This window comes from Chiloscyllium plagiosum, unplaced genomic scaffold, assembly GCF_037043375.1.
Source record: "Chiloscyllium plagiosum isolate Xiang-an unplaced genomic scaffold, Cpla_swu_hap1 HiC_scaffold_11, whole genome shotgun sequence".
Lineage (NCBI taxonomy): Eukaryota > Metazoa > Chordata > Chondrichthyes > Orectolobiformes > Hemiscylliidae > Chiloscyllium > Chiloscyllium plagiosum.
In genome coordinates this window covers 53,092,221-53,102,453 of record NW_028270149.1, presented here as the reverse complement: position 1 = coordinate 53,102,453, position 10,233 = coordinate 53,092,221, and the positions used below count along the sequence as shown (strand labels likewise).

Below are 10,233 nucleotides of genomic sequence, written 5' to 3'. Positions count from 1 at the left end.
AAATTAGATAACGAGAGTCCAGAGGCAATACATTCCTGTTAGGGTGAAAGGAAAGACTGGTGAATGTAGGGAATGCTGGATGACTTGAGAAATTGAGGTCTTGGTTAAGAAAAGGAAGGAAGCATATGTCAAGTATAGACAGGAGAGATTGTATGAATCCTTAGAAGAGTATATAAAGGCAGTAGGAGTATACGTAAGAGCAAAATCAGGACAGTAAAAGGGTGACATAAGATAGCTTTGGCAAATAGCGTTAAAGAGAATTCTAAGGCTTTTTACAGGTACATTAAGGACAAAAGTATAACGAGGGAGAGAATAGGGCCCCTCAAAGATCAGCAAGGTAGCCTACATGCGGAACCACAGGAAATGGGAGAGATAACAAATGAGTATTTTGCATTAGTGTTTACTGTGGAAAAGTACATGAAATTTATAGAATGTAAGGAAATAGATGGTGACATCTTGAAAAATGTCCATATTACAGAGGAGGAGGTACTGGATGTCTTAAAACAGATAAATGTTGATAAATACCCAGGACTTGATCAGGGGTACTCTAGAACTCTGTGAGAACTCTGGGGAAGTGATTGCTGGGCCCCTTGCTGCGATACTTGCATCATTGATAGTCATGGGTGAGGTGCCATAAGACTGGAGGTTAGTTAACGTGATGCCACTATTTAAGAAAGATGGTAAGGAAAAGCCAGGGAACTATAGACCAGTGAACCTGACATTGGTGGTGGGCAAGTTGTTGGAGGGAATCCTGAGGGACAGGGTGTACATGTATTTGGAAAGGTAAGGGCTGATTAGGGATAGTCAACACAGCTTTGTGCGTGGGAATCATGTCTAGCTTGATTGAGTTTTTTGAAGAAGTAACAAAGAGGATTGATGAGGGTAGTGCAGTGGACATTATCTATTTGGACTTCAGTTAGGCGTTTGACAAGGTTCCCTGTGGGAGATTGGTTAGCAAGGTTAGATCATATGGAATACAGGGAGAACTAGCCATTTGGATACAGAACTGGCTCAAAGGTAGAAGACAGAGGATGGTGGTGGAGAGTTGCTTTTCAGATTGGAGGCCTGTGACCAGTGGTGCACCACAAGGATCGATGCAGATCCATTGCTTTTTATCATTTATATAAATGGTTTGGATGTGTACACAGGAGGCATAGTTAGTAAGTTTGCAGATGGCACCAAAATTGGAGGTGTCAATTGGTCAGAGCATTAAGTATAGGAATTGAGAGGTCACGTTGCAGCTGTACAGGATATTGGTTAGGCTATTTTTGGAATATTGTGTGCAACTCTGGTCTCCCTCCTGTGGGAAGAATGTTTTGAAACTTGAAAGGTTCGGAAAACATTTGAAAGGATGTAACCAAGGTTGGACGGTTGGGCTGGGATAGGGTAAATAGGCAAGGTCTTTTCCCTACGATGGGGAGTCCAGAACTGGAGGGCATAGGTTTAGGGCAAGAGGGAAAATACATAAAAGGAACCGAAGGGGCAACTTTTTCGCGTAGAGGGTAGTACATATATGGGACGAGCTGCCAGAGGAAGTGGTGGAGGCTGGTACAATTGCAGCATTTAACAGGCATCTGGATGAGTATATGAATAGGGAGCGTTTAGAAGGATATGGGCCAAGTGCTGGCAAATGAGACTACATTAGCTTATCTGGTCAGCATGGACGAGTTGGACCAAAGGGTTTGTTTCTCTGCAGTACATCTCTAACTATATGACATTAACGAAACATGCATGAAAGCAGAACAACCTGTACTTTGACCTCTCTGAAGCTGACAGCATTCACCTTCAAAGCATTGCCACTTGGCTAGAGCCCATGTTTTTGCCAATCAGCCAGCTAGCCCAAACTGCTGGCATTCATGACAAGGTGAGGTAATATAATGTCAGTTCCTCTCATTCAAAAGTGCCCAATGTTGCCCAGTAAAGCTTTGGAATGTTTGTTTTGCAGTAGCTTTTCTTTCAGCATCCTAGCCATGAGGACACTGTAACCATTCGTAACAAGAGGGAAGGTTAGCTGAGGATTTGGTGATGAATGGGAATTGGGATAGCATTCACTGGTACAGTATTTAGATATGTTGAACAGGATTGGACTGGTCAGGAAGGAGGTGTGTTTGTTTCCTCACTCTTTGCTTTTTCGTCCTAATCTCCCTCCTCAGGTGTTCACTGTAAAGCTGGTGGCTGCACTCTTATGATAGTTAAGTTTCTGGAAGATGCCAAAGCATTTTATGAATGCAAACCTTTAGGACAGTAGTGCTGAGACTTCAGAGCAGGTCAAGCAATGCAACTGTTGCTTAACCACAACAATGGCTTGTGTTGTGAATACATGTTAATTTTAAGGACTATGTGTAAAATTATAATGGTTTGGACATATTCAGGTTTGAAAAAGTTTTACAATGTGGATTGATGAAAAATGAAGTGAATAGCTCACTATGTGCTCTAAGCCATTTGCATGTTACAGATAAATCAGATGACTTTGTAGATAAGGCAAGCAAAGCCTTCAGGGAGATAAGAAATAGCACTTGTGGTTTTCAATTACTGGAAAATCCATGTTGAAGACCAAGGGAGCACCTATGCTAATATTTGCCTAACAACCCTTTCAAGATTATGTTTTTGACTTTTAAAGACCGAAGTAATTAGAAAGAAATGCACCCTGAATCTTAGTGTCTTTGTTTTTCATAATAGAAGTTCCTGGGAACCTGATATTTTACAAATAATAGCATTTCTGACTACTCTGTAAAACCTGAAAACTGGCCTGTGACCGTTTTCCAAGAACTCATTCAGGTTGATTACAGTTGGAAATGAACGTATTCCATCAGTCTATGGCTGTCAGTAAATCAACTTCACTATCAGGAAACCCAGTGGATCATGAGCAGTCATCACATGGTATCCTTTGTTCTTGGCTATTAGGGGTATTGTTTCTTGAAAATATCATCTCTGCAGAGACTGCTGTCTTTTTGTATTTTGTGAGTATGTTACTTTGAGATTAAGGAAATATAGTGCTAATTCTTATGTAAAAATCCACGATATTTCAGAAAATTTCTTTAATCCACCATAGTTTTCACAACGGAGGTATAAGAATTAAATATTCTCCCAAAACAAGTTACATTAAAGTGGTGCAGTAACGAATATACATTCTAGTGAATTAAGTAAATTGAATAATCTTTTGGTCCTTGAATCTTCCATGCCTTTTCCATTACAGCCGTTTAATGAAGATTTATGCAAGCTTCAAGACCTCTTTCACCATTTCACCAATTCCATCAAAAATCTCATGGATGGCAGCATTGCACATGAAGGCACTTGTCGTCACCAATTTATTTTGCTTATCAATGTGCGTTTCAGTGACATGCTTGTTAACATGCTTGCAGCCTAGTTCTACCATTGTCTGGGCTGTTTTTGCATATGGCCATCTGAAGAAATAAGTGATAATATCAGTCAGTTCATGAATAAAAAGAGGAATCACAATGTCAGGAAAATCCTTTTGTTATTTGTATAAAAAGACATATGTGGATAAAATTGTGGGCGGCACGGTGGCCCAGTGGTTAGCACTGCTGCCTCACAGCGCCTGTAGACCCGGGTTCAATTCCCGACTCAGGCGACTGACTGTGTGGAGTTTGCACATTCTCCCCGTGTCTGCGTGGGTTTCCTCCGGGTGCTCCGGTTTCCTCCCACAGTCCAAAGATGTGCGGGTCAGGTGAATTGGCCATGCTAAATTGCCCGTAGTGTTAGGTTAAAGGGGTAAAGGTAGGGGTATGGGTGGGTGGCGGGTCGGTGTGGACTTGTTGGGCCGAAGGGCCTGTTTCCACACTGTAAGTAATCTAATCTAATCTAAAAATTCACACAATCTTTCACACCAAGCAGGAAACTATTCTCAAAGAAAGCACAGTCCTTGGGTAAGGCTACAAGTGTGGAATTAATTACATTTACCTGAGTTAGAATGAGATCATAGCTATATTAGCACCAGGATAATTTAAAACATTAGTTATCGTATTTTACTAACTCCATGCCACTGATATAACTGAACAGTAGCAAATATCGGATGAACATTTTCATTCAATTTACTCGCAGTGAACAAGCTATTCCTCTACTCGCAACAAAAACAACTTTGTTGCAACAAGCATGATCCCATTTAGGATACCAATATAAAAATGAAAGAGATATGTTAAGGTCAACATGTGCATTTCACTTGATGTGATAACAATAAATGTTTAGATAAACACTAAAATAAGGCAAAAACTGAAGGGTGAACTTTACCATTTTCTCAAAAAATAGTGTTCTTGAGTGAAATTCATGATACCCAATTCACCATTGTTCATGCCTTTTTTTTATCATGTAATCTTCGGCTCTTCATCATTTAACTTATGCGACTGGTTGATTTAGAACCTGTTTTGTTGTAGCCCAGCTCACTCCACAGTACAGCAGGCACTGTAATTCAAGAACTGCCCTTCACACACTGGTGTTCCAGCATTACTGTCAAGGAAACACCCACAAAAGTAAGTTACCTCCAGTGTATGTGCTGCATACAATGCTGGCACATGCTGTAGGTATGACATTGCTACGCAGCAAAATGACCACCTCTTTGACTTCTCAATACTCTGAGCAATGACAAGCTGTTACTTCTCCATGTGCAGCAAAAGGCAATGCAAAGCCTGGAAGCTAGAGGCCTTTATTAAGTGTAATGTAAGTCAAAGCTAAGAGGGTATACTAAGAGGGTATCCTGTGTAGATGTAAATGCAAGTATCCTTGCACACAAAGTGTCCTGTCATATTGTCATAAGTGTCACAGAGTTCCAAAATGAAATAGGAAATGGTCTGAAGGCATTATGAGGTGGAGATGGTAGTTTAACATTACAGACTTCCTTTGATCAATGGTTAAGGAGGATGATGCCCACAGGGCATGTAGGTACTTTATAGTGAAGACAGAATTGATGAAGGGCCAGAGAAACAAGCACCAAGCTTCCACTGCTAGATATCTGCTCTGGCTTTCATGTTAGGAATTGGCATCATCTAGTTTCTCAAGGAAGAGGAGAAGAATTGGGACTGTATAGAAATGAGAGCAGGTTCAGCTAATAATGATAAGTAAATGCATAGAAATAAAAAAGTAGTTGCCATTCATCTGAGAGACTCAGAGCACGCCATTTAATTCAGAAAGAAAAATCAGCAATATATTTCTCAATGTCGAGAATCTGATTTTGCCATGGTCACCATATTTTGCCCAACTTTCTTGCCATTGTCCATGGCCACTCAGGAGAACAGAATGCTCTGTCCTAAGTCACAGCCAGAAGGAGAGCATTTCAATAAAGAACACACCTAAAAAAAGGTGTTGGATTGCTGTAAACAATTAAAATTTTGGCAAATCAAGAGGGGCATCAAACGTCTTAATGCACATTAAATTGTGGAGAAAGAGCAATGAGTAAAGCACGGTGGCACAGTGGCACGGTGGCACAGTGGTTAGCACTGCTGCCTCACAGCACCGGAGACCCGGGTTCAATTCCCGCCTCAGGCGACTGACTGTGTGGAGTTTGCATGTTCTCCCCGTGTCTGCGTGGGTTTCCTCCGGGTGCTCCGGTTTCCTCCCACAGTCCAAAGATGTGCAGGTCAGGTCAATTGGCCATGCTAAATTGCCTGTAGTGTTAGGTAAGGGGTAAATGTAAGGGTATGGGTGGGTTGTGCTTCGGCGGGTCGGTGTGGACTTGTTGGGCCAAAGGGCCTATTTCCACACTGTAAGTAATCTAATCTAAAGAAAGAACCATATTGATGCGAGTTGTGAAACATCTGCATGCAAAGGTTTAATGTAAAACACACTTCTGATAGCATTAAAAGTTTGTGACAAACCCCTCCACCCCCCATGATGGCTTGAAAATTATTCTATGGGCCACATACTAATTTCTCTTCAAAAGCCACACTTAATCACACGTAAGCTTCTTTCTAACTGGAGTTTGAATTGGGGGAAATGCACTCTTGTGAAGTTTGGTGGGAATTTTGGGTGAATTTGAATGACCTGGGATCAAACTCCTTGGTCTTCTCCTCCAGACTTTGGGTTTTGATCGAGATATTTAGATGTAGGGTGGTTATAGGGTGGAAAATGGTGTGTGTTGGTATTGAGCTTTTGGCAAGTGGGCTGATTGAGTGGGATCAGAAACACACATCTCTCTCCTTTGGTGATGTAATAGATTAACTCCTTTGCTTACTATAAATGGGGGGCTTGGGAGGTTGGCTCTGATAGTAACCTTGTGTGGGAATGTCAAATGCTGACACCTGCCTGTCCCTGTTCTATAATAAATAATTAATCTCCCAAAAGTAATTAACCATCAGCAAACATAAAACCATGTAAATCTGGGATTTTTCCCTGACTAACCAACAAAATGTGAAACGCCACACAAAAAAAATCAAACTTTAAATACAATAGCCTATCAGTGCAACAAACTTGATCTAAGTGGGAGGTATTCTGTACTGGTTAATAAAATACAAAAACTAAGGAGGTCAGCAATTAACAAGTTAATTCAGTATTCCTACATTATGTGCTATGCTGGAAGGGACTGTGTAGCAGAGATAGTGTTGACACTAACTTTAATTCTCCCATTGGTGTTCTTAAGTAACAGATATGATCAAGGTAATAATAAACAATTACCGTCTACTTACTGGCTCATATTTTGTTTCAGTCAAGACAATTGAAAAACCACCCAACTTCATGCCTTCAGTTGCAAAGAACAAAATTCCAGATGATCTTATCCTTTGAATCGCACTCTTTCACTATTTGCTGTCTCCCTTTCAATTTGTCTCTCCCTTCCCACAGCCAACCAAAGAGATGGCAGGTGCTCATCATGGGAGGAAATCAGGTAAAAAAACATCTTTCAATCATGTTTTGGAGATGCCGCTGTTGGACAGGGGTGTATGAACTTAATAATTACACAACACCAGGCCATAGTCCAACAGGTTTAACTGGAAGTACTGGCTTTCAGAGCACTGCTCCTTCATCAAGTGGTTGTGGAGTATACGATTGTAAGATACAGAATTTATGGAAGAAGTGTACAGTGTGATGTAACTGAAATTCTTCAATTACATGACAATTGCACGAGATCAAACTGTTTGCTCAACAACATAATTGAGCTATTAAACAAACCGGCACAACTGAAACAGGAACAGTGTTAAGCCAGGAAAATGGGGATTCACTAAGCAAAGGAGATGAAGCTCTGAACAGTAGAATTAAGAGATTAAACACAAATCAGAAAAAAAGTCCACTCGATAGATAATTGTTAGAGATAGAGAAAAGGAGGTCAGGGACAAAGGACCAACAAGAACAATTGCCACTAAATGTAAATCCTTCGGTGAACCATGCTTGAACAGGCCAGAAATGAGTAAAGTGGATTGAATTCCAACAGACAGTTAATTCTGTCATCCAACATTAGTTATGAGGAATTGAGAGTGTAGCAAAATTTTATTTTAATTTTTAGCAAAGTTAAAATTAGTTTAGTGAATTCAAATTAATTTAGTTAAAAATTTTAAACTTACTTTTCACATTCTGTGTCATGACCCACAGTTAATTCACATCCAGGGATGAGTTTTGCTGCCAGCACTGGAGAGATGCAGCACAAGCCAATGGGCTTCTTCGTAGCATGAAATTTCTTTACAGCAGATTCAACTGATGGCTCCACATTGAAATCTTTGCCTTTCACTGCCCAGCTGCTCAGATTTTTAGCAACCCCAAAACCACCTGAATAGAGGAAGTACATGTAGATTTTAGAGTAAGAACAACATACTGTGGATGCTGGATATCTGGAATAAAATCAGAAAGCCTAAATAAATAATACTGAATTTGAAAAGTTAACTATTTCAGTCTCCACAGATCTGCTGAGTCTTCAGTTTTTTTGAGATTTTATTGCTCTGGAAAAAGAATTGCTGCAGGAAGAAAATTACTTACATTCGACTTTACACTGTATGAATATGTAATGATATTCTGTACAACAGTAAGTACAAGTATATGGGTTAAATAGTAAAGAAAACAACAATAGTTAATCTTAGAATTACATGCTGTGAATAAAGGCTTGTGTCAGAATGTGAGGTTGATGTACACGATCCCATTTCCACCCATTAGGCTTGTGGTGGAAATGCCCATGGGCACACCTCCCACCCTCCTGTCAACTGACACCCTTCAATGGCCTATTTGTGCAGAGTCAAAGGCCCTGAGCTACAAAGGTTTCACCAGTGCCTTGTACAACTGAAATTTATCCACTCTATTTTTTGCATTCAGTTGCCATGCCTTCCATCAGTTTTCCGAACTGCTGGTTGTTTCTATATAATCGGGGAGAAAGTGAGGTCTACAGATGCTGGAGATCAGAGCTGAAAATGTGTTGCTGGAAAAGCGCAGCAGGTCAGGCTGAAGAAGGGCTTATGCCCGAAACGTCGATTCTCCTGTTCCCTGGATGCTGCCTGACCTGCTGCGCTTTTCCAGCAACACATTTTCAGCTCTATATAATCGGGCATGATTTGGGCACCAGATCCCCCCAGATCCCTCTGCAGGTCAGTATTTGCAATCTCTCTCCATTTTTATAACAAGTTTCTTCTTTATTCTTCCTGCCAAAACATAAAGTTTCATATTATCTCACATTATACTCCATTTGCCAATCTTTGGCCACTCATTAATCTAGGTCCAAACTGGCAAAAACAGAGACAACAATTTAAATCTCTAGGAAATATGTTACCATAAATTAAACAAGAGCAGCACTGTTGGAAACAAAACAATTCATGACTGAGGCAAAGGTTTCAGCAGCCATATGGAATAGGGTGAGAATTAACAACTATTAAGCAGAGCCCTCCATGCTTGGTAAAGTGACACTACATCCATGAGCTCAAATTTCTAAGTGAATTGGGATTAGGTGACATTCCAAGCCTATAAAAATATAGAAACATATCATAAATAAATATGACAAGGTCCACTGAACTCAAAACAAGTCTGTTTTTTCTCCACAGATGCTGCTAGACCTGCTGAATTTCTCCACCTGTTTTGTGTGAAAAATATAGCAAAATACGATTAAATGTTAATACAGTACATTCGCCTCCCCAAACTTTCGTATGGATCCAATAATGTAAACATGGGCTTCCTGGTTTAGTAATAGAGAGTGAAAGACCACAGATCAGGACATTTACCTGGAATAATTAACGCATCCGTATCATTAATACTGAGCTCAGCAAGGTCCTTAATGTTGCCTCTGGCGATCCGACTGCTCTCGACCAGCACGTTGCGCACTTCCTCGGTTGGTTGACCGGTCAGATGGTTTACAACATGCATTTGGTTCACATTTGGGGCGTACAGTTGTATCTGGAAAGAAGAGGAAGGACTATTTAGAAACAGCGGTTTGACTGTATAACAAACAAGGAAGCGGCTACAGGCAGAAAGAGTACTGCACAGGAAGGAGAAAATGAAAACTGCAATAAAAATTACACAAAGTAGGAGGGATACAATGAAAAAGATACTGGGGAAGAAAAAGAACTGAATGTAAAAGATACAGCAAAGTAAAAAGGTTAATTTAAACACAAGTTTGGAGAGAAATTCAGAGGAGTGGTAGCTGGATTTTTTTTTGGGGGGGGGGGAAGGGCGATAGTACCTCGGCTCCAGCCCGGCTGAGGTGAACCATCGTTGCCGAGCACTCATGCAACTCAGAACCATCATAGACTCCGCAGCCGGCAAGGATGACAGCGACACGCTTCTTCCCCATGGTCAGAGCGCGCACACACAGCACCAACACGAAGCCTCTTCTCGAATGGAATCTGAAGCGGCTGCACGCAGTTCTTCCTTTGTCACGGCGTTTTATACAGTCAGGAAGAGGGCGGTACCGAACAACAGAAGAATACTTAGCAACAGTATTTTGTTAACTATTAATTTACTCCAAACTTCTTGATGGCTGCAATCCTGAGACTTTTTCCAGAAATACTGCATAGAAGTGCTCTCCAAAATTTTATACAGACAAAATAATAGTTAATAATTGATTTAATCTTGAAGGGCATTTATACAACTATACTTAAAATATTGTTATAATAACTCGACACCAAAAGATTTTTTAAGGCAAAGTCTTGACAATGAAAGTTTCGCCAGGTTTTATTATGAGTAGTGCAATGGAACTGGAAATATCGACATTCCCGTTTAATTTTCATCACTTAGCTGTTTAAGCAAAATTGCCTTGTCATGCTGATTTTAAAGATTGGAACAACGAGCTGACGAACACTAATATCCTGGTGGATG

General features: G+C 40.5%; 1 protein-coding gene across 1 annotated transcript; it reads right to left on the bottom strand.

Moving 5' to 3' along the window:
• Window positions 1–3,023: 3,023 nt before the first annotated feature.
• Window positions 3,024–9,756, bottom strand: LOC122557213 (glutamine amidotransferase-like class 1 domain-containing protein 3, mitochondrial). The gene is made up of 4 exons (XM_043704659.2): window positions 9,599–9,756; window positions 9,141–9,312; window positions 7,506–7,707; window positions 3,024–3,404 (listed from the first exon to the last, which is right to left on the bottom strand). The coding sequence occupies exons 1-4, from the start codon at window positions 9,707–9,709 to the stop codon at window positions 3,212–3,214; spliced, it is 678 nt and encodes a 225-aa protein (XP_043560594.1). The 5' UTR covers window positions 9,710–9,756; the 3' UTR covers window positions 3,024–3,211.
• Between the last annotated feature and the right edge of the window lie 477 nt (window positions 9,757–10,233).